This window comes from Nannobrachium achirus (genome assembly GCF_963921795.1).
Source record: "Nannobrachium achirus genome assembly, chromosome: 20".
NCBI lineage: Eukaryota > Metazoa > Chordata > Actinopteri > Myctophiformes > Myctophidae > Nannobrachium > Nannobrachium achirus.
This window is the reverse complement of record NC_137827.1, coordinates 39,039,145-39,064,801: the sequence shown is the minus strand read 5'-3', so window position 1 is coordinate 39,064,801 and position 25,657 is coordinate 39,039,145. Positions and strand designations below refer to the sequence as shown.

Genomic DNA, 25,657 nt, shown 5'->3' with positions numbered 1-25,657 from the left:
CAGTGTGTGTGTGTGTGTGTGTGTGTGTGTGTGTGTGTGTGTGTGTGTGTGTGTGTGTGTGTGTGTGTGTGTACAGTAACATCCTCTGTGTTAATTTATCCATTTCTAACTGAGAGTACTTCACCCGTTTTCAACCCTATCTTCATACTGTATACTGTAATTGGTCCTCACTGATGCTTCTTTAAAAGATCACCATTTCCATGCACTCGCCTACCAACATGACATCACCGTTAGGCAGGTTTGTTCGTTTCAAACAAGATTCCAAGCTTTTTATGTATTTATTTTGTATAGAGGGTATGCGCATGAATAAAGTGAATGGCAAATCGAGTGGCAAAGTGAGTGGCAAAGTAACAGGTAAAGTGAGTTTAAGGTCGCTTAACGTTGTTTAATGCATTCAGATAGGACTTTTCTGTTTGGATGTATGGGCTGTCAAGGCCAGAAAGTGGTGCCATCTAGTGATGCATTAGTGAGGACCACTTATATGAACATATCGTCACTGTCGGGCAGAAACCTCGTATCTCCAAGGTTCAAATGTGTAAATTTCTTCGCAAAGTAAAGCCCTGATTCATCATACAAGGCCGTGGCACAAAAGTAGTGAAAACAGCAGATCTACAAGCACACAACGCCTTGCGGTGCGAGGCGTTGTGTGCTTGTAGATCGGCTGTTTTAATCATTTTTAAAATGATAAATACAAAACAAACGGTTTTGGACATAGAAGGTTTCCACCCAACAACGACGATATACGGTTGAAAATGGGGGGAATGCTCCTTGACGTTAGCGTACAGTAGCATGTGCACTTACACTGGCCCAGGGCAGTTTTTGGGAGGGTCCATCCTTCCGCCGTTGGTGACAAACTCCAACACTTCCTGATTGCTGCGGCTGGGGTACGGCATGTAGCCCAGCGAGAAGATCTCCCACAGCAGCACGCCAAACGACCTGGCAAGAGAGAGAGAGCGAGAGCACATCATAAATAATGTGGACGACCATTAAGCTGGAGCCGAGAGGAAAAGTGGAGTACAGGAGAGGGAGAGGCCAGTGGAGGAATAAAAAGAAAAGGGCAAGAATACGGCAAGGAGGACAGTGAAGGGCGTGAGGACAGAGACAAAGGGCTGGGTACAGGATTAGGGTTGGGGGATCCTTTTAGATTTTAACGATACCAGTTCCTTAACTATTCCCTCTTAACGGTCCCATTCCTTAACGGTTCCCTTAACGATTCCTATAGGGGGTTCTAAATGGACCCTAACAGGTCTGTAACTCTGAGCGCGTACAAAATTCGGTTCCATTTTGTACACTACACTCTCAGAGTTATGGTGGTCCTTGAAAATAAAAGGTTTGAGAACCACCAGTATTGTATATATATAGCAGACGTGAAGTCCACATAACCAGCTTTTGCAGTGTGATAAAACTATGTTGGATCCGGTTCACCCGGTTCCGAACCCCAACCCTATACAGGATGGTTTAGAGCAGGGCTATTCAACTTAAAATGGCTCAGGGGCCACTCAGCAAAATACAAAAAGTCAGACGGCCGCAAGAAAAAATGACGTTGTATTTTGGACATTTAGTCTAGATAATGATTTTGCATGAGTAGTAGTAGAGTAAAATAAGGAAATGCACTAGAAAACAGACACATTTACATCTACAAACCTCAAAGAACAAAAAGGAAGAAATGATTAATGATTAAATGATGAAGTTTCTTATTTTGGAACAAATAAAATAGCAAAAACGTCTTGTATAAAAAGAGACAAAAATTGTTTCTTAGTGGTTTTGGAGAGTTTGTTACCCGAAAATTATTTGTCCACATTGAAAGTAGACGAAATTTATTTTTATTGGTATGACCATGGCGGGCCGCATGGACATGCTGCAGGGGCCGCAGGTTGAATAGCGCTGGTTTAGAGGCTGAAGATGAAATACAGTATACAGTAGGACAGTTTCAGACTGTCACGGTTGTGACTCTTTCAGGCGGTCAGGGTATAGTGACACTTTCAGACAGTCAGGGTTGTCACACTTTCAGACAGTCGAGGTTGTCACACTTTCAGGCGGTCAGGGTATAGTGACACTCTCAGGCGGTCACAGGAACGGGCGTTGCGTCCTGTGGTTTGTACGTGCGGAGCAGAGGTTGTACCCACCAGGTGTCTGTTTTAGAGGTGAAGATGCCCTCCATGAAGGCTTCGGGTGGCATCCACTTCACTGGCAGCATGGCACGGCCACCCTTTCTGTAGTAACTGGCCCTGCACACGCGCGCACACACACACACACACACACACACACACACACACACACACACACACACACACACACACACACACACACACACACACACACACACACACACACACACACACACACACACACACACACACACACACACACACACACACACACACACACAGGTTATTAGTACACTTGTGAGCACATCATTTTATGCCATTTTTACCCTTCTTTGGACATCGGCTATTTTCACAGCATGGCACCAACGCATAACTCTAACCCGACATACTGCAAACATAATCTCTAGATGCCTGATCGTAGTCCTAATACCAAGCTGTATATTTTCCTAATTGTGTAAGCCTATACATCCATTTAGCTTCTAAAGACTGAGACAATTGTCCTCACAAGGTCTATTTCTCAAATTAGACTACAAACTTGTGGGGACATGTCTCTCTCTCTCTCTATCTCTCTCTCTCTCTCTATCGTATAGTATAGTAATACTAACAAACACATGCCCACGCACACGCGATTTAAGCCATCCATATTCTCCAACTCAGCCTTGGGTATATATTGGTGGTGTTTTGCAGTAGTAATAAATACTGTCCATAAAAGCCACACTGAGAGATAAGAGAATGAACCACTGAAGGATTAACATTCTTGAGCTTTACATTTTTTAGATTTCTTTTCGCTATCCTCCTTCACAGAACTTCAAGCATTTCTAACACAGAGATGACAGTCTCTCTTCTCTCTAGCTTTTGAAGTGTCCCATTCATACTTGTACTTTTTTCTGTTCTGATTTATAGTGATAGATAAATCAGTGGTTCTAAAAGTCTCTCCTTGAACCAACCAGCCCTGTCTGGCGGTAGTGGACAGTAACAACGTGCCTTGAGTACTGACACTATAACGTGAGTTTTATAAATATTCAACCAATGAACTCCACTGGATGAATTGTAAAACCGTTTGTACCTCCCATTTCCTGCAAAGGGTTAGGGACATACTAGGTTTCCAACCGACAATGACGATACACATCAAGAAATATTTTTGGCAAATTAGGGATGTAAGAAATGACATTTTCTATTAGTGAAGTTAATGTACATGACTTTACACCTCTGAGTGTGCTATTGTATTTTTCTGTCTGCTTCTCGTGTGTGCCACCAGTTTTGCTGCCAGGTTAGTGATAATGACACTAATGATAGTTTTAGTTTAGAATAATGTTTTAATAGATTATTTTTGATTACTTATACTGATATGCCTGGGGCCTGGGCCCTAATTACATTATGTGAGTGAGTGTAGAAATTAGACAGTCTTTTTGTCTTCTTTTTAATTTAATAATTATGAAAGTGAGCCCAATTAAAGTGACAGCGAGCTATCACTTTTGATTGATTGGCCCAACTGTTTGAGCTACACAGCTTTATACCTTTTCTTTTGAAGAAAATTGATAGTCTGAGAAATACAGCTTCAATATTTTGACCGCACGCACGCACATTGCATGTTGGAAAGAAGTTACAAATTTGGAATATTTTTTAAATATTTTCATCAACACAAATCTTGTATGGAAGACTAGTTATATTGAAAATCCACTATGTAACTGTCCTCTTCTACCCCAGATTTGAACCTGGTTCTGTGCTTTTTACCATTGAGCTAATAGAGCCCGTCTGCTTCCTCAGGGGAGAAATTGAATCTTGACCATCAGGTCAAAATTCTTGTCAGATCCTGTGTCTTAGGTGAGACATGACCATTGACACAATCTAAATGTCTCAATAGAAGAGCTGGGAGACGAAATATAACCAACCCAATTGTATAAATTATGCAAGGGATAACTACCACGGTACAGCGGTAATTATCCCGCTTATTACACGCCTACTTAATAAATTGACCCAAAAGTAACAACAAAACAAAGTCTTTCCTTGCTTAGGGTAATGAAAGTATTCCATAAGTGTTGTGCTCGGTTATTGCATCGTCTATTTCTCGCTTCAAATGTTTTCAAAAACATTATTGAGAGCCATGTTTAGCTGTAAATGACATAGTGTGTTTGTTTACATGGCTGTCATGTTGGATACTGCATTGGATAAGCAGTGCACTGAGTGTAGCCAGGTGCTCTGAGCCTTTGATTAGACAGAGTTTTGTTATTGAGCCTCCGGTCATTATCCAGAAATAACACCGCTATTAATTGACCAATCAGAATCAAGCATTCAACCAAGCCGTGTAATAAATTGTATTAACCTACTCTACCATACAGATGGTAAAAATTACATTTTATTAATTAAATTCATTTCTTTACATACTTTAGCATACAGATTGCAAAATAAAAAGGTTCTGGATTAGCTTTAACTTTTTTCCCCCTTTTTTAATTGGGCTTATACTGTAAGAACAAAGATGGTCATTTGCCAACATCATCAAGTCTGTTAATGATTTATATCTTCTGACTGATTCTTATTGTCTTAATAAAATGGGTAATATATTATTAGAAAGAGATCACAGAGGCTAAAAGACGTTTTCTCCTTTGCAGCAAAAGAGAAATGCCAAATGACACTTTTGGCAGCGATTGAGCCTGTCCAATTACGGATAATTTGTACTTAGTTTGACACTTGGTGAAAACGTTAACATGCTATTCTCGTTGAGCGACATGGAATGGATGGATGGTAAAGTAAGAAGGAGCCTAAAAGAGCCTATTTTGGACTTCATACAAACCATGTGGTGTTCCTCAAAAATAACCGATCTACAAGCCCACAACCATGGCTTTGCGGGCCGTTTTGAGCTTGTAGATTGGCCATTTTTGTTACAGGGGTCTATTTTTTAATTTTTAGCAACAGTATAATGACATTTCCAATTATTGACCACTTAAAGGAGTAGTTGACGCAAAACATTACGAACAGTATTTTCTATAAATTACACATATCATGAAGCCTTGAATTCATGGAGATTTTTGGCACATTCCTGAGCCAATCATTTAATAACCGGGTCATCGGTGGGCGGCAGTGGCTCAGGGGTAGAGCCTGGCAACCGGAGGGATCCCAGTTCGATCCCGGGCTCCCCCAGAGTTACTGTCGAAGTGTCCTTGAGCAAGACACTGAAACCCTAATTACTCCTGGGCAGGCCTTGCATGGTTTCCTCCGCTATCGGTGTATGAATGTGTGTGTGAATGGGTGAAGCTCCTTGGATAAAGGTGCTATATAAATGCACCATTTACCATTTATCGATCAATAGTAGACTCTTTGGCTTCGCCGAACGCCGGTCATCAAATTATTGGCTCAGAAATGCACCAAAAGCAAAACAAAATAAGGGTTTAAGGCTCCGTGGGGTGTGTAATTGATACAATGAGCTACTCCTTTAAACTTGGTCAACTGGACCTGAATTCTCTCTTTGAATTCTACTTTTTTCTATCTACTAAATCTTGTTGCCATTTTTTCCCCCCAGTTTTTCCCCCAGAAAATGGAAGTGGTTTAGACGCCTTCCTGTGGTGTGGACTGAGGAAGGGCCCTGAGCTACATTCGCCCAAGTCTGTCTGCCTTGGAGCGCCGTAAGATGTACCACTGTCAGGGCTATTATCAAAAGTGACGATCAGATACGAGCGTGCACCTCAGATAATTTCTCCTGCAGCCTTTAGAGAGAGAGAGAGAGAGAGAGAGAGAGAGAGAGAGAGAGAGAGAGACAGATTATGAAATGAAAAAGAAAGAAAGAAAACCCCCGGCTCAGATTCACACCTAGACCACGGTGAAAAAAAAAATCCCTTTTATTCTCTGGCGGAGATAAGGGCTTTTCATAAAGGTTCTCACATGTTTGGGGGAGGTGGGGGTACAGATCGGATCAGTGGGATGATGATATAGGGGTCAGTGTGTGGAATGGTGAATTAATTGCAAAATGTTATTATCTGTGAGGATTTTTTTGTGTGCCTCTGCTTCAGAGGCAGTGTGGTTGGTCTGGTAACCACAGCAACAGCGATGTGAACTTCAAATGTCATTTAGAATTTGTCTTTTGATCTGTGTGCACCATCTTCTCCTCTCGTTTTTTTTTATTATCGTTTCCAATCCGTCCTCTCTATCTCCAGTTGATTTAGTGCCGTGTGTCGATCTTCTTTTGGAATCTTTCCAATTTTTTTATTTTTTGGCGCTGCGGTATTGGGGATACAAGTGGTGGACGTACTCTGATGTTTTACTCAAGTAAAAGTAGAAATACCACAATGTTAAAATGCTCTGTTTTGGTTTACTTGAATTAAAGTACAACTGTATTGGCATCAGAATATACTGTAGTATTAGCCTACAAAAGTAAAGCTATGACATAAAATAATTATAAAATAGCAAATCTACAAGCTCGCACTGTGTGTCACATGGTGAGCTTGTAGATCGCTATTTTCAACTACACAGACTATAAGGCCTATACAGTATATAAACTAAATAGGGCTTAATTGGTTTATGTGCAGTATCTTTTGTAATAATAATGTGCATACATACTGTATACAAAGTAACTTGGCTAAAGTACAATTTTACCTCTCAGATGTAGTGGAGTATAAAGTGTATGTTGAAAGAAATGCTCAAGTAAAGTAAAAGTACTTCAAAAGTTCGACACAGCACACATTTAAATAGTATTTATGCCATGCCGAGAATTAATAAGGAGGCTGATGCAGCAGGTATTGATTGGATAAACATGGTATTAGCTTCCTTAAACAGTATTTATGCCCCGTCCAAGGGTTAATAATGAGAATACTGGAGGTATCGATTGGATAACCCTGGTATCAGCTTCCCTAAATCCAACAGTGAATGTCTGGTCAAGGTTCAAGGTTTCTTCACTGTAATATCTGGAAGACGTATATAGAGGACACAGAGGACAACATACAGTAGACACATCATGTGCATCATGACGGAATGTGGAGAGAGAGAATACGTTTGTTTTGTTCATTTTAGAAATGATTTAAACTGGTGAAAATAGCCGATCTACAAGCACACAACGCCTCACACCGCGAGGCGTTGTGCGCTTGTAGATCGGCTATTTTCACTAGTTTTGTGCGACGGTCTTGTGTGATGAAGCAGAGCTTTACTTTACAAAAAAAAAAACATATACATTTTAAACTTGGAGATACGAGGTTTCAGCCCAACAGTGACGATATGTGTGCACTCGTCTCGGGCACAAAGAATTCGACCTTGCTACCTCCACGCCGTTCTGCAGTGCAGTGGCAGTGCGCTTGAGTCCGACAGTGTTTCAATCGGCTGTTAACGCCGCCAAGCGTGGCTCATTCAATATGCGAGAACACATGATATGGATTTGAGAATGCAATTACCAACCACGCACCCGTCTTTTTTTGAAACCGCAGATTACAGAGTTTAGTGTGCATTTACTTTTTGGTTGGGTGCTCACGGCTCCATGCATTCAACCCAGTCTAAGACCTGACCTGCTATTTTTGAAATGCCAAAGTATAAAATAATGCCTTTTAGCTCAAATCTAAAATGACACAGATGCTTTCTCAGTTTCAAAGGGTCAAGATGGCCCGGCCGAGACCTGCGACAATTGTGACCAATCCGAACCATGCCTGAGGCACAAGACTGTTACGTCCTGGCCCTCACTTGGCACTGTGGCACCCTCTCGTGGCACAGTACGTCACAGCAGACCTCTGAGTTCCAGACATCTGCACACCAGTCTCCCATTGGCAATCTCCTCACCTGGGCCGAGTCTGCAATCAGCTCCTGAGTCTACAAGATCCTGGCCAGCACACAGCTCTGTGTCAGATCCTCACCTTTCCACTCGTATGGTAAAGTACAACCTGCAGACTAGCTTTCCCAGTTTGGCAGAGCTTTAGACTGACTTTCTTATTAGTGGCATTGCCCTTTAATTCTTGTGGATCTATTGCTGACCGTGCTTCTCCTCTCCTTCCAGTTTCTCAAGACCCCGGACCGAGTTGGAGCTGCAGCGGCGCTCACTACCCCCTTTTTGCCCCCCTCGTGCCTTTAACTCTGTGCTCCAGGTTAATAAACACGCCCGGGTGGGCTTTAACCTTCCTCTGCCTTCTCCTTGCTGTGCATTTGGGTCAAACACACACCAGTCGTAACACAAGACCATATTTTGGACCTGCCCCTGATTCTCGTCTAAGGTTTTTCGGTTTCCGGGCAGACCCGTGCTACCCTTTAGTGTGCACTGACTGGTACACAGCAAAATCTGGAGCATCATTTAAGTCTGAAGATGTGCATAACACTCCAGACTCCACTGCATGTGTACAATAGGAAAGCACCGATATGTAGATTCTGGGCCGGTATCTATATTTGTTTAATGAGTCTTTGATATGGCTTATGCACAATATGCAGGCTCGAAGGCTAAAATGATAGATAGCATGTTATGTAGAATGGGCATCCTATTAGTCAGGTCCGCTATGTTAATAAAGGTTTATTCGTTGGATTTTTTTGGAGATTTGTAAAACTATACATTTTTGGAATCTTCAGAGCATGGGGAATCCAAAAATCTTTGTTTGCATTTGCACAGACACCTGCAAAGCCTCCATTTTGGACGTTCAAAATGGCCGACATAAAATACACAATTTGTGCTATCTTGGCTTCTAGACAACCTAGAAACGTAATTAAACATCTAATCCTATGTTTTCTGGGTCAAGGAATCGAATGAATGAATGATGGATGTAAAATGTTCTGGACCCCCACCCCCTTTCTGGGGGTTATCTATTTTGGGACCTCCCAGAACAGTACGCTAGCCAGTTAATGTCCGATTTTCATAATATTAGAGTTGTTTTGTAGGTTTTAAAACATCCCGAGTTCATTTATTAGACTTTTAAAGCAGCCAGAATAACCTTTCTGACTTTTGGTTGGGGTCTTTCCTCACCTGGGACCCCCTAGACAGACCCCTGTCTAGGGGTCTGTCTCAGTAATCGCTCTGCTACTGCTCCAGAACAATGTTAAATTAGATCATAATTGAAGCATAAAAGCTGTTGTAGCTGGGCTCTGAAAACAAAAATGAGAAGTAGCAAATACCAGGGGTCTTCCACAGGGGGTCCGGAACCCCTGCTGGGTCCTCAGAGTTACTACAGGGGGCCCGCCAATCTTGATGGAATCTTTTTTTTTTCACATTTGAAACTGAAACTTTGAATGTTTTTATGTATCCTGGGTTTATTGCGGCCATAGGTCGCAGTTTGCGACCATAGGTCACAGTTTTCTATCAAAACCGTCACATCTTGACCGTATCTATCTGTCTGTCTGGACGGGTAACGCTTTTTTGTTGATTGACTCTCACACTCTGGCATCCCGCTCTGACATCACTGTGATGTCAGGGAACCAAATCCCCTTTATGCCCATATATGGAGATCCATGTGATGCCAGGGGAACCATAAAAGGACAACTAGGTAGTCATCCGGCAACAGCTCACAGCTGTGAAGCCGGGAGGAGTTCAGATTGACAATCAGGTTCACAGGAGGGGAGGGTGCGAGCAAAGTGTGGTAGAACAGGGGAAGGGCAAGGGCCAGACCCAGAATTTGACATAATGAAAGTATTGCAACTTCTCACTTGTGCAGACTAACGTGTCCATTTATTGCACTGCACTCACACTGACAACACAACACACACACACATACACACGTCTTTGTTATTGTCACCCCAAAACCCTCACCCTATCCTCTTAAAGAGCCCATGGTTAATTATGCCCAAAAGGATTCACTACAATGCAGTCATTTCAGACATGCAGGATCTATTGTCTTCATCATTGTCATCTTCAATGTCCAACCTAATAGTGTTGACACAGTCTCCACCATGAGTGAAAGGCAGGTTACTTGAGCAGCTGCACCGTCCCTTGCAGCCATATTTGATGAGCTCAAGTACTGCCTTTGGAGCAGGGAGGGCAAGACACCTGACTGGAAAATACCCTCCACTCTCTGAATTCCATCTATTTTCTTCGATTGGTGGAAGCTCAGGGCAATTTGTCAGGTATGATTTATCCTGCATTGTGACATAGCTGGCACGGATGTGGTAGCAGTGCAGCACGAGTTGGAGGTAGCATCTCACCCTCAGTTCTTTGACAGAAATAGTTACCATCTGAGTAATCGCAGGGTTGTTGGACCTTTTGAACTGTAAACATGGCATGTAAAATGCTTTAATGACTGCAATGTTGATGGAAGCTCACCAATAATAAGCTCAGGAGGAATGGAACCCTTTAAGGTCCTTGAAGTGGTTAATGACTTGGTCATCATCACCAGGCTTCAAGTAAGATTCCAACGAAATTCTCTTCCCCAGCCAGCACCAGAAAAATCATGTAGGCCAAGGAACCCTTGACATTTGTGACATCCAATAACTTGAACTTGCTTGAATATGTGTGTGCACTTCCACAAAATCATGTCCCTTGATGAAGGTATCGTATTATGATGCCTACTTTGTCATACCTGACAAATTGCCCCAAGCTTCGATCAATCGAAGAAAATAGATGGCATTTAGAGAGTGGAGGGAATGTTCCAGTCAGGTGTCTTGCCCTCCCTGCTCCAAAGGCAGTACTTGAGCCCATCAAATTTGGCTGCAAGGCAGGTTGCACTCCTCCCTGCAAATGCTATGGTGGAGACTGTCAACACATATGTCTTGCAAATTAGGGAGGACATATACAGTATTTTAGTGAATCTCTTTGGGCATAATTGACCATGAGCTCTTTAAGAGGATAGGGTGAGGGTTTTGGGGTGACGATTAACAAAGAGGTGTGTGTGTGTGTGTGTGTGTGTGTGTGTGTGTGTGTGTGTGTGTGTGTGTGTGTGTGTGTGTGTGTGTGTGTGTGTGTGTGTGTGTGTGTGTGTGTGTGTGTGTGTGTGCGTGCGTGCGTGCGTGCGTGTGTGTGTGTGTGTGTGTGTGTTGTCAGTGTGAGTGCAGTGCAATAAATGGACACGTTAGTCTGCACACCCAAAGTGAGAAGTTGCAATACCTTAATCCCTGCAGTAACACCTGTCAACCATAACTGTCTAACACAAAAATTGTATAAATAATACTGAGAATACTAATAAATCATCGAAGTACAATACATAAACCCAGGATACATAAAAACATACATAAAAAATAAAATCCTTTCCCATTAAGATTTGGTGGGCCCCCTGTAGTAACTACCCTTGGGGGGTCCCCCAAGGGTCCCGGACCCCCTGAGGAAGACCTCTGGTATTTTGCTTACTCATTTTTGTTTTCAGAGCCCAGCTACAACAACTTTTATGCTTCAATTATGATCTATTAACATTGTTCTGGAGCAGGAGCAGAGCGATTACTGTGATAGGCTCATGGGTCTGTCTAGGGGGTCCCAGGTGAGGAAAGACCCCAACCAAAAGTCAGAACGGTTATTCTGGCTGCTTTAAAAGTCTAATGAATCAACTCAGGATGTTTTAAAACCTACAAAACTCTAATATTATGAAAAAGACATTAACTGGCTAGCGTACTGTTCTGGGAGGTCCCAAAATAGATAACCCCAAGAAAGGGGGTGGGGGTCCGGAACATTTTACACCCATCATTTACTCAGTCGATTCCTTGACCCAGAAAACATAGGATTGGCATGTTTAATTAAGTTTCTAGGTTGTCTAGAAGCCAAGATAGCACAAATTATGTATTTTATGTCGGCCATTTTGAACGTCCAAAATGGCGGCTTTGCAGGTGTCTGTGCAAATGCAAACAAAGATTTTTGGATTCCCCATGGTCTGAAGATTCCAGAAATGTATAGTTTTACTAATCTCCATAAAAAGCCAACAAAAATACATAGTGGACCTGACTATATTGTGTGTATAGTATCAATGTACAGATTATTATTTCTTTTAATTATTCTACTGTTAGACTGATGATACATACTGTATGTTCTTGGTTTACCTACAATCCTAGATTACTATTGCTATGCATTTGATGTATTACCTTGTGATGTCCTTGCTCATTGTAAATCGCTCTGGATTAAGAGCGTCTGCTAAATGCCTAAATTGTAATTGCACTTGTTATCATAATAAAAAATAAAAAAAATAAGTTTTGAAACTGCAGTTTGGTAGGCTAGCCAATACACACCAACATTCTGATTCTGATAGCCAGCGCAAAATGGATGCATCACAACAGATAAATATCTGCTATACTCCCATCTGTGAATGTCAACTGTATTGGCAGATAAGCAGATGGCATTCAACGCGACAAATATCAGCTGATATCTATACACGGCCGATACATATCAGTGCATCCCTAGTATGTATGACACTTTTTTGTCTCAGGGCACCCCATAAATATTGTTTTAATCCGAGGCACCCCTACATTATAATTTTCACTCCCAGGACCTTATATTTGTAGCATATCGTCGTTGTCGGGTGGAAACCTTGTATGTCCAAAACCGTTCGTTTTGTATTTATCATCTATAAAATGTACTAAACTAGTGAAAACAGCAGATCTACAAGCACACAACGGTGTTGTGTGCTTGTAGATCAGCTGTTTTCACTAGTTTTGTGCGACAGTCTTGTATGATGAAGCAGGGCAAAAGACGTACACATTTGAAACTTGGAGATACGAGGTTTCTGCCCGATAGTGGCGATATCTTAGTGATTATGTTGCGAGGAAAACATTGAGATAATAGCCATTTTGGTTAGAACTGACTGAAAATAACTTTGCACTTCAAGTTTAAAATGATACTAAATATTTTTTCAAGTGTCCAAATAAATTCCAAATATTATCAAATTATCTCGCGGCACCCCTGGAGTGCCGTCGCGGCACCCCAGGGTGCCCCGTCACCCACTTTGAAAACCCCTGATGTATGGAACACTTTGCGCGAATCCAAGTCCCCCAAATGGACCCCCAATGTCTCCGTCTCTCTCACAGCAGGGGTTACCAATCATGAAACGCCGCGACAATAACAAACACGCCACCACAGTACAAGAAAAAGAATAAGAGAGAGACAACATTTGAGTCTTGACGTGACCCAGAGTCCCAAATGTTCTCTTTTTTTCTTCTTTTTTCCCCCCTTTCTTTACGTTTCCAGGCTTATTTGAATAAACGAAAACAAAATAACTTCACAGTGGGGACATAATTATGAAAAACCCAGACATCACAATTAAATCAAATAGTTGCTGGTCGGGTGGAAACCTTGTATGTCCAAAACCCTAATTTTCTTTTAATGTTATAAAATAAAGAAAGGAATAAAGAATTGCCAATTTACAAGCTCCCGTAACGGGTCGGCAACGTGGCGCGCCGTGAGTGGCTATTTCCACAGCTTTTATGCAAGTAGGGCATTATATTATAATTTACATACAAAGTTCATGATATGGAGATTCGAGGTATCCGCCCGACAGCTACAAAACAGGCTCTAATACGACTCCCACTGGGGAGTTGCGTAAGAGACTTCCTCGACGCTTGCAGGCCCAGTAGAGCAGTGACGCTCTCTCCCTCTCTCTCTCTCTCTCTCTCTCGCAGGGACGTGCTGGCCATTGGGAAAAGCGGGACAACTCCCGAAGGGCCGGTTCATTCCCGGCCAGTCCAGGCCAGCCATTAGGAATATATTAAAAATAAAATGTCAGCCTTCGTTCCATTTTGGGGGCTGGGCGGCCAACAAAGTAAATTGTCACTCGGGCAGAAACCTCGTATCTGCAAGTTTCAAAGTTGTACATTTTTTTTCGCAAAGCAAAGCCCTGCTTCATCACACAAGGCCGTCGCACAAAAGTAGTGAAAACAGCAGATCTACAAGCACACAAGATCGTCTGTTTTCACTAGTTTAAATCATTTTTAAAATGATAAATACAAAACAACAGTTTTGGACATACAAGGTTTCCACCCGACAACGACGAAATATAACTCATGTAATTGGCCCACTGGCTTGTCACTTGTCATGATCTGAAATGACAAATCTTTGAGTAGCAGCAGCGCTAATAGAGAGAGATCTCTCTCTATAGCGCGCAATGAGGGCCTCTCCAACTCTTTTTCCCAGGCTGAATCAGGGGCCCAGCACGTCCCTGCTCTCGGTAAAGCGTCTTTGACGACAGCTGGAACGCCTCATGTTGACATAGCTGGTTGTTGTGACACACTTCCGTTGCTCTCATCCCATTGCCACATGAAAGACTTCGGTGCCATTTCCCTGATGGCTTGAGTGACGGATTTGAGTGTTTTAAACGCCGTCATTTGAAAGCATCTCTATTACAAATGGGAGCACTGACTGAGAATAATTTCCGTGCCTTTTGGGGGATTTAAGGATTATTAGTACCGGAGACGGAATTGGCTCCGTCTCATTTTGCGTACTTATGTTTTCTGAGTAGGCCTACATCAATGCAGATTTCCTGGACACGAGCATGTACCAGTTTATGGCCTTTTACTGATGTATGTGCCCCCTTGCTATGTGCTTGTGTACAGTAACAACTGTTTATTAGCATATGTTATTATAATATCATATATTTGCAGTTACACCAGTGTCCCCTACCAGTGGTGGAAAAAGTATTCACAGTATTTTACTGCAGTGTAGAAATACTCTGTTAGAAGTTCAAAATGTACTTAAAGTAAAAGTACAAAAGTGTTGGTATCAAAATGTACTTAAAATTCCAATAGTAGAAAGGACTCATTACGCAGAATGTCATTTCACAAGAGTTCAAAAATGAATAAAAACATTTATCAAATAGCAGATCTACCATTTTCAAATAGCCAAAGTATATAGGGAATAGGGATAAAGTGGTTTGTGCATGTTTTGTAATAATACAATTATATAATTGTAGTGGTAGAATATTTGACTTTGGAAATACCCCAGGAAAGTAAAAGTAACTCAAAATTGTACTTAAGTACAGTAAATGTAAAGTGGTTAAAAGATTATGTTGTGCTTTATTAACAAATTTTTCTGGGGACCCCCTGGGAACCTTCTCAAGGGACCCCTGAGGGGCCCCGGACCCCACTTTGAGACACACCCATCTACTGTACATTGCGTGGTATTTTGTGTGGTTTGTGGCGTACCTGTAAATGTCCCTGGCCATCCCAAAGTCCCCGATCTTGGCCACTCTGCCCTGGCCTTTGCAGGTCAGCAGGCAGTTCCGAGCCGCAATGTCCCTGGAAAAGAATGGAGGCAAGCAATCAATCAACGCTGTCAAACTCGCCGCATGCAGTTGGCGGCCGGCAGAGGCCAAAAACTACAAAACTAAACTTTTATGTACTCAATACTATACCGACGCTGTCGGGCAGAAACCTCTTATCTCCACTTTCAAACTTTTTTGTGTTTTCCAGTAAGTTAACGCCCTACTTGATCATACTAACTACAACATCACACAGAAGCAGTAGATCTGCAAGCTCGAAATGCGACGCCAAGCGATTTTTTAATTTGAATCCTGAAAAGTAACAGTTTTTGAGGTTTCCACCTGACATAGACGATATTTAATCACAGGGATTGCGCATATGCATACAGAACATTCTTTGCGTGTGTACAGTTAAAGTGCAGGTATGAGAATTGATTCAAGGATTACAATGTACATTTCGCAGGCGGATTAGACGCGCCTCATCAAAAGCCACAGGGCTCACGTGTGTTGAATCTGTACCAATTTCCAACCCCACACCTTTTCACTTATTTGCATTTGAACAGAACTCCACGTGTGACTCATCCATAGAGGCCCGATTGTGTCTGTGAAGTCGAACCTGGATTGCCTGGAGCTAATATCGCAACGTACAGCTTCCAATAGTGCTTTTATGGCTCTGCCCACCTGCTGCATTCAGGCAAAGAATGTGATTTGCTGGTTGTGTGGGCTGGGACGAAGGGGGAATTCATAAAACTCATATTTGTATATAGTGCTGCATTGTTTAGTTTCAGTCTTTTGAGAAAGAAATAGCATGTTTCTGAGCAACTGCAGTTGCTCAGAAACCTGTTCGACGCTCCCATTTTGAAAAAAGAAAACAGAGTTTTCCCAAAGGTTTTCATTATTTGATAAAGTACTTATCGATGTCCAAAATGCAAAACCTCCTATCTGAAAAATTCACTTTGTTGGGAAAATGAAAAAGAAAAATGTGTGTTCTACACCAAAACCTCCTATCTACTATTTCTAGGTAAAAACCTCCTATCTGCAAGCTGTAGTCTACAACATGCAGATACTGTAGGAGGTTTTTTACCTAGAAATAGTTAAGATTACAGACTAAACATTCTTTATTAAAAATTGCAGAATACGCGGGGCACGGTGGTGCAGTGGTTAGCGCTTCGCCTCACAGCTAGAAGGTCCTGGGTTTGATTCCCGCTGGGGGACGCTGTGGGTGCTGGGGGCGTGTTTCTCCCTCCGCGTCATCAGCGCCCACACCCTAGGTGGGGTTGGCGATAGGGCCTTTCTGTGTGGAGTTTGCATGTTCTCCCTGTGTCTCCTAGGGTTGATACCCTCACAAAAACATGCAGTAATTCTGGTCTCAATAATGCCTCCCCCTGGCCAGCCGGGGCGCTTGATGGAGGGGAAAGGAACTGGTTGGAATAACGTGTTCCTTCCACGCGCTACGTCCATCCCGGGGAAAATCCCCCCTGTCAGGTGAAAAGAAACAACTTGGACTACTCATGCATTGAAGGAAGCATGAGGTCAGTCCGTTGTCTCCCCAGGCGCGGCAGAGGGAGAGCAGAGCCCAGGATTACATAGGCAATTGGCACTGGGTGAAAAAATGGGTTGCAAAATCGTGGGATAAAAATTATAGAAAAAAAATAAAAAATTGCAGAATATAATAAGAGATTGCGACAATGACACGTTCACATCAAAACCTCCTATCTACATACATGCAGATAGAAGGTTTTTATCTAGACTGACAAACATTGCACCACCTGACACCAGTCATTAGCAATCAACAAGGGAATGCAGATAGGAGGTTTTGAGCTTCATCATTTTGCCACTTTTACAAACCCCCAGTCACATAACATTTTTGGCAAAATGAGGGGCAGAACGAGCTTGCAGACAGACTGACCATGTGTGCAGCATATAGCCTGTTGTCCTCATTTCCAGTGAAATCCAAAAATCATGGAATTTGCAGATGTTTTGCATTTTGGCCATCGTTATGTGAGCGAGCTTGAGGAGGAAATAGAGAATGTGGAGACTGTCTTGTGATTTCCTAACGTCTAGGACTCATCAAACCGACCACAAGTCCATAATTGTCCCTCTTCAAGATAGACATGAATAAAACAATTCGTCAGGACTCAAAGTTTACTGTTGAACTCTATGCAGAAAGTTAAACCCATTTAGGCCTGAACACATTATGACGCAATATTTTACGCTTTAAATATAAAAAAATAGCAGATATACAAGCTCACAGCACGGCACCGAGTGCCGCGCTGCGAGCTTGTAGATCTGCTATTTTTGAAAAATCGTGAAAATTAGAATTTTGACCCGATTCTATAAGTGTCTTTTGAATCCTTCTAAGATTTTTGGAAAAAACCTATGTTTCTATGTCAGCAATCTGGCCAGCCATCGTCAAAGAAAAGGTCCTTTTCACTTAACCGGAGCTCAGTTAGTCTGTTCTTGAGAGACTACTATGTCAGTGGTGCTCAAACCTTTTCATGTGAAGGACCCCCAAAATGATATTTATTTGGCCACGGACCCCCATTTCAAAATATCTAGTTCCAGGGACCCCCCCAGAAGCAAAATTTGAGTTACAAACGTTCGCTTTGAAAATACATATATTCAAAGATTTGCACACATTTTCACGACTTTTTCAAAAATAGCAGATCTACAAGCTCGCAGCGCGGCACTCGGTGCCGCGCTGTGAGCTTGTATATCTGCTATTTTTCACTGGTTAAAGCATTCAATAGTTTTAGGCCTAAATGGGTTAAACTTGCAGCAGCTGCACAGAGGATAACGAGACTAGAAGGGAAAAGTTTTTTTTTTAACCCGGGGCACTTCAAATAGACTACCCAAATAATACACTGGAGCTCTCATTAACTCTGCACACTTACTGCAGGTGACTGACTGACTGATGTTCTCCTCACAGCCAAAAGCAGTGGTGGAAAGAGTACTACAATTTCTTTACTTAAAGGAGTAGGTTGGGGGTGAACTACTCCTTTAAGTATAAGTATCAATACTGCAATGTAGAAACAAATAAAAGTCTGGTGTTCAAAAAGTATAAAAGTATTTGGCATCAAAATGTATTTAAAGTAGCAAGGTTTTCAAATGTATAACAATCTTTTGAAAATAGCAGATGTACTTAGCTCACAATGTGTCGTAGAACACAGTACTATGCAGTAGATATGTAAAGAAAAGAAATAATGAGAGAACAAAAAAAGAGTCAGTAAGAGTAAGTAAGTATATACAAAGAAGGGGCAGGGGAGGGGAGGGTTGGGCTAGGTTAGTTTTTTTACCAGTTGCGAACGGCTGCTGCCTGTAAGTGGTTTTTCAGGGCAATTTTAAAGGATGCTAGTGATCCACACTCCTTTATGACCTTCGGTAAGGCTGTCGGCTGTCCAAAACGGTTCATTTTCTTTAATTATTTCAATGTTTTAAAATAGCGAGGGTAGCAGATGTACAAGTTTATTTAGTAGGGCATTCATAAAAAAGTTTAAATATAGAGATACAAGGTTTCTGCCCGACAGCAACGATATTATATCATTGCAATTACCTGTGGATAAGCATGGGAAGGCGTTTGAGTGGAATCACTGTACAGGCCAACACTGAGGGTGTTATTGAAGACCCCTGCATGCATAATTAATGGAGAGCTGCTGTAAATGACCCCTGTTTGGGAGACTCTAAACACTCCATATTGACTTCATCTGTCAGTGACTCAGTCAGTATTACCAGTAAGACTCCCTAATCGGGAGATAAGCGACCGGCAGGTCGCATGTATACACAAATTGGTCTGTCCATGTTGATGGCATGACTTTAGAGATACTGTGTACTGCTTTGCATGATTTTAGGGCAAAAAAAAAAAAAAAAAAAAACGTTTTTTTTTAATCGGCCTGATGGTGGCGCTAGATGGGCAGATGCATGTTGTTGACATGACTGTAGAGATACTGTGTACCGCTTTGCATGATTTTAGGGCAAGATCTGCAGGAGCAGTGTCCAAAAATGTATCTTGCAAGAATCGGCCTCATGGTGGTGCTAGAAGAGGGCCATGTGAGAAATTAGTGGAGATTGTGGTTTAGCAGCCAAGGAGTGTGTGTGCAAAGTTAGGCATGGATCGGGGGCCGGGGCAACGGTGGCGGAGATATGAGAAGGGCAAAAGTGTGACGTGTGACGTGTGACTGACTGACAGACTGACTGACAGCCGGTGGAGGTTTTGATAGTAACTGCGACCTGATGGTCGCAATCAGAATCTGAATCGGGTTTTGTTGTTACTTCCATGGTACACACTAGGGGGCACATGGGAGCAAAATACCATTCTCCACAACTCATTGGTGCTGGTCACATTTACAAACAACAGACGAGAGAGAGCACACAACATTGGTCAAAATAAATAAAAGTGCTGATGCGTTTAATATAGATAATGTACTATAAAACCTAATAAATGGCACACAAGATTTATTTTAAAAGACAGAAAGAGAGACAAAGTTGGGGGCTGACCTCAGCCAAAATAGGGAAAGATTTATTGGTTCTCCATAAGCCCCTTTGGGCTTCTAACTTTTCCTGCACAGTCTCCGTTTGTGTTCTTCTTAAATTTCTCTGATTTAAGCTTTTCTTTTCGTACCAACAAATATAGCTCAAAACGGCAATGAAAAATAATAAAGCATCCTATCTTATTTCAATGTTTGGACATTGTGTCATGTCCTTGTTCTTCTATGTATAGGGATAATGGTGCATAACAGCATCGCCGAAGATTAAAGCTTACTGAATAAAAGTAATGTGAAACAATGAATGCATTTAGTGGCATCACAACTGTTACAGGAAGGATAAATAATTCCAGTCACAGTGTGCCGTCCCCCCCCCCCCCACACACACACACACACACACGCACAAGCACACGCGCACCTCTGTTGATGTTGTGCATTGAAATGAAATAGCAGTAGTAGCTCTTGCTAAATGGTGTAGAAAAATCCATGCAAATGATTTGTTTTCGCTCTCAGGCAATACTGAACCTTGGAGGCGCCGCGCTATATAAGTCACACACAGCAGGACGGGGGAGGGGCTGCGGGGAAGGTCATGGACACGCCGCCATTATAGCAGTGCAATGCGGCGCATTGTTATCACGCCATCGTTACAGTAAATGAACGTTAACTGGCTTTCACAGGCCCGCGTTTACATCGTTCATTTTAACGGGCAGCTTAAAAACCCATATTGACTGCCATGGCCGGAGAACAATTACTGTTATTAGCCTTGTTTCAACGACTGATGTAACGGTGAGCCGACGGTAGTACATTTGGCCCTCACAAGGATAGTAATACGAGTACACACACACAGGCGTTGAAAAGCACTCTCAAAATGCATTAACCCATTGATTTAACCTGTTGCGGTGCTCAACGGCTTGTCATCTAAACCAGTAATCCTTATTATCTCAGCCTCTATAGTGGCAACCCCTCCATGTTCCACTCACACAATGGGGGAAAATAGCTATGAAAGCAACTCACTTCAAGGGAAAGCGGCGCTCGACTCAAAGGTTAAACTGGGTGCAGATTGTTGACAATACACACACAAGGAACAAACATCTTCACTCTCTGAAGAAGTTTAGGAGTCTTCAAGCAGCCGTCTACAAAATAGCGGACGCTATTCAATTCCCATTGAAAAGCAGAATCCACCTTTATAGGTAGATTTATCTTCCAAGTCAGAGAAGGTCATAAAAATACTAGCAAAAAATATCTGATCTACAAGCTTAATGTTCTGCAGATCCCCTGAAAATCTACTGTCTTGCCAATGGCAGGACGTGTGAACTTTTGAAATGGCACATCTGTAGTTGTAAAATAAAAATAAAACACAAAAAAGTTAAAATATGGAGATAAGAAGTTTGTGCAACGGTGTGTACTTAAAGCTACTTCCCACTCCTGCACAGCGGCCCTGAACTCCCCCCCAGAGTAAATACACCTCCATAAAGAGCTGGAATGACTTTCAAGGACAGAGTGGGTGAATGTTAACACAGGCATCATGGAGGCAGTAGCGTGAGGGACTTATAGAACCTGAACAGCAGCCTCCGGAGGAGAGGCAGCCGTTAGGGCGGATGGATGGCGCTTTACTGCGCCATGTTGGAGCCAACACACTTTAAACCAGGAAGACCGGGAGGAACGCATTGTTATGCATCATTACTTTAACCATTATTTTATGCTTTAACTATTGAAAAATAGCAGATCTACAAGCTCACAGCGCGGCACCGAGTGCCGCGCTGCGAGCTTGTAGATCTGCTATTTTTGAAAAATCGTGAACATTTATAATGTCTTCTAAATCCTTCTGAGGTCTTTGAAAAACACGTTTCTACGTCAGTGGTTCTCAAACCTTTTCATGTCAAGGAACCCCGAATTACGTGTATTTGGTCATGGACCCCCCCAAAATTTGAGTAACAAATGTTCGCTTTAAAAATACATACAGTATATTCAAAGATTTGCACAACGCTCATAGCGCGGCACTCGGTGCCGCTGTATATCAATAGCTAAAGTATAAAATAATTCCAGTTCTTAATGGGTTAATTGGCCTCGTTTGTCATTGGATAATTCACCGGGACGTCAAAGAGAGAGGCTGGAAGGGAAGGGAGGCAGGAGGGAAGTGACTGAAATGGGGAAATATTTCAAGTACGACTTTGACTTGAATTGTACTGGAAGAGCTGGAAATGGCCAACCTAACGGGCTCTCAAAACGTGTTACACCACACAACACAACAAACGTTTTTCGTTTAAGTTTCTGCCTTTTTTGGGGGAAAATGCTCGCCTAAAATGACATGCCCCAAAGTAGGAATGCCAGGGTAAAAGTCAGCGCCTTTCTTTTATTTGATGAAAAGAGTTCATGTTGGATGTTGGATGGATGGATGGATTGTCACAAACATTTTGCAAACAGACAAAATTGGGGAAATTCAGCCATCTGCTCGGTCTCATGCTGTGTCCAATCTAGTGGCGACAAAGAAAGGCTACGAAACGACCACGGCAAGGTTGACGTGCTCTGTATTCTGGTGGTGCCGGGAGGTGGATGGTGACCTACTAAATACCAGATACTGTTATTTATTTTTGTAGTATTTATTTTCGTGGAGTTGTTTGTTGCACTGCTGTTGTATCTAGCGAGTGAATGTTGAGTGTTTAAGTGTGGACCACAATGGAAACAACAAGCCTTTTTTTAGTATGTTTTTCCCACTAAGCTCCAGCCGCCCCATGTAAGCCCCACGTAAACACAAGTTTATGTGCGACAACATAGACTTGTGACCACTGGTTCACAAACATTTCAGGTCGAGACCCAAAAGAGAGATTAGACGATTGCCTGCCACCCAAACTAGAGAAAATAGCAGATCTACAAGCGCAAAACGCGAGCTTGTAGATCGTCTATTATCTCTACTCCTTAATTAATACATATATACCAGTATTATTTAAATGTACAGTAGGAAAAGAAAAAGGGGTCCTGAGCTGCTGTTTGGAAAACACTTTACTGCAGGGGTCTTCAACAGGGGGTCCGCGACCCCTAGGGGGTCCGCGGAGGTACTGCAGGGGGTCCGCGAAATTATTGCTTTAAAAAAAAAAAAAAAAGTTTTTTTTTCCCCACATTTATGTTAAAAAATAAATCATGATTCTATCCATTTTGAATAGCTTGAATACATGATTACTATGCAATTGACAGATTGTTGATATTATTGACATTGGTTCTCAGTTAATAAGTAGTATGTTTAGAAATGGTAGTGGTACGGCCCACCCTGCTCGCTGTAACTTGTACATGTTTAAAATAAAAAACATGACGTAGGCCCGACCCCCCACCCTACGAGGTGGTAGGGGGTCCCTGCTCCATCTCCCCATCAGTTTGGGGGTCCCCGGCCTGAAAACGTTGAAGACCCCTGCTTTACTGTAAGCTACAGCCCAGTGGTTCCTGTCCAGTGACTGGCCTATAAGATCAAATAAGTGAGAACAGTACCTGTGTATGAACTGGTTCTCCTCCAGGTACTGGCAGCCTCTGGCGATGTCTCTGGCCACGTTGAGGAGATCCACCATGGACAGGCTGGATGGATGCTCCTGACAACCCCAAGGAGAGAGAGAGAGAGACACACACACGCGTTTGTATTACTATTACCCAGGGGGCCTGTTTCCATTGTTGTCCTATCCATTCCTATGCATATTATGAATGACTGCTATTCCCACCGCAAAACACCAGTGCGCGACTAAGTTGTGTGTGTGTGTGTGTGTGTGTGTGTGTGTGTGTGTGTGTGTGTGTGTGTGTGTCAGGGTTAATTTTGATGTGTTGTGAGCTTGTAGATCAGCTATTTTCGTTCTGTGACACCCGCGTGCACCCATGATGTCTTAGTCCTACTGGATCTCTCCCATTTTTGTTTAGTTTTTATTTGTTGACGAAATTGTCAGTATATTTAGTCATAGTTTTAGTCATCATAGCTTAGTTTTTATTTAGTTTTAGTCTACAAAAAAAAAAGGCAGTCACGAACATTTTTCGTCATAGTTTTGGTGTGTGTGTGTGCGTGTCTCACCAGTCGGGGTCTGGTCTCTCGGAGGAAGCTCTTGAGGTCTCCTCCAGCCATCAGCTCCAGCAGGATGAAGCGTGGCAGAGCCTGTAGGCTGACACCGATGCAGCGCACGATGTTCTGATGGCTGAACTTACTGCCAACGCCATGGAGACAGAGAGAGCACACCCAATATCAGCACAGAGGACAGGCCCCAATCACACTGCATGCATGAGTACTCTGTGTGTGTGTGTGTGTGTGTGTGTGTGTGTGTGTGTGTGTGTGTGTGTGTGTGTGTGTGTGTGTGTGTGTGTGTGTGTGTGTGTGTGTGTGTGTATGTGTGTGTACGTGGTGTGTGCGTGTGCGTGTGTGTGTGTGTGTGTGTGTGTGCGCGCGCACAAACTCAATAGCGTGCACACATCTCATTGCGCGTGCACGTGTCGTAGATGAGACCGTTGAACGGAATGTGTGTCACTAACCGCTTGGGACCGAAATCAAATCACATAAAATGAATAAAATATGAACAGAATAGTATTGGAATAAATCACTTAAACATTTATAATCATATGTGTGTGTGTGTGTGTGTGTGTGTGTGTGTGTGTGTGTGTGTGTGTGTGTGTGTGTGTGTGTGTGTGTGTGTGTGTGACCTACCTAATTATCAGAGCCTCCATTAGAAAGTCTAGTTCATCTTGCTCAGAACAAACCTCTGGAAGTGTCTGCCAATGACAAAAGACTTACGTTACTAGTAAAACATTGTGTAAGTACACTGTGACAATGAGCATGAGTTTAGATTTCAGAGAGAGAGAGAGAGAGAGAGAGAGAGAGAGAGAGAGAGAGAGAGAGAGAGCCCACCTTGACAGCTACTTGCATTGGGCTTGGTTCCCCTGGTATGCCCACCGCCAGGCCTTCATAAACCTCACCAAATGCACCATGACCCAGGCCCCTACACACACACACACACACACACACACACACACACACACACACACACACACACACACACACACACACACACACACACACACACACACACACACACACACACACACACACACACACACACACACACACACACACACACATATATTAAGGAGGTAAACAAACATAGCAGATGCATTACAATCCATTTTCAAAGCTAAACCTTAAAACAATGTACCGTACATTTCTGAAAACGTTTTAGTTGAGAAATAGCGAACAAGAGTGAGCAGAATAGTCAACACATTGATTCTCGGGGGGCGACTTGATGGCAACGTGTTGATTTAATCCATGTCTTTTGTCTGAGGGAGATTCAGTTTGGCAGTTCCTGTTTACTCTAAAGTGACTTCCTTCTGGCAATGGATCAGTTGCCAAGATACAAGCAAATTGCAACCAGTGGGAAAATGATGAAAGCGTTGACAGATGTTCCATAATGCCAGGTCTGAACAAAAGGTGGTCACTGGGGGTCAAGCACGTCTTAATTGACGTGTCTTAATTAGTCTCTCTGGTGAATTGTGTTGATTTACAGCCGCTCGCCAGTCCCCTCCGCTGACCTCTGTAGGGAGAGAATAGCTTTCCTGACGTATGTTATGTATACCACTTTAGCTTCATCTCATCGAGACCTTTATGATCCAGTAAACTACTATGTTACAATTAACTATATTCCATGGTGTTGTACCTTACTCTGCCATTTTAACATATACCGTAAATACATACATATATAAGTAGTGGTGTGTAAATTACATTTTCTCAAGTACTGTACTTGGTACACAATTTTCTTCTACTCCACTTACATCTCAGAGGCAAATACTGAACTTTTACTCCACTATAATTATTTGAAAACTTTAGTTACTAGGTACTTTAGATTATTATTATTACAAAACATAGGCTACTATTAACCACTTCATCCCTATATTTTGGCCAATTGAAAATAGCCGATCTGCAAGCTCACAATATGTCACATCGCTTTTGTAATTTTGTACTTTTAGTCAAGTCAATTTCGAATTACGGACTTTTACA

The 25,657-nt window shown here is 42.4% G+C and overlaps 1 protein-coding gene across 1 annotated transcript in view; it reads right to left on the bottom strand.

Moving 5' to 3' along the window:
• Positions 1-25,657, bottom strand: part of alk (ALK receptor tyrosine kinase) — a gene marked incomplete at both ends in the record, with an annotated part of 854,498 nt that overhangs the window by 4,620 nt on the left and 824,221 nt on the right. Inside the window, 7 exons of the mRNA XM_080751036.1 lie at positions 802-936; positions 2,127-2,228; positions 15,108-15,200; positions 23,125-23,222; positions 23,690-23,819; positions 24,314-24,378; positions 24,515-24,605. Of these exons, the coding sequence (XP_080607162.1) occupies positions 802-936; positions 2,127-2,228; positions 15,108-15,200; positions 23,125-23,222; positions 23,690-23,819; positions 24,314-24,378; positions 24,515-24,605 (714 nt within the window). The remainder of the gene's footprint in view (positions 1-801; positions 937-2,126; positions 2,229-15,107; positions 15,201-23,124; positions 23,223-23,689; positions 23,820-24,313; positions 24,379-24,514; positions 24,606-25,657) is intronic.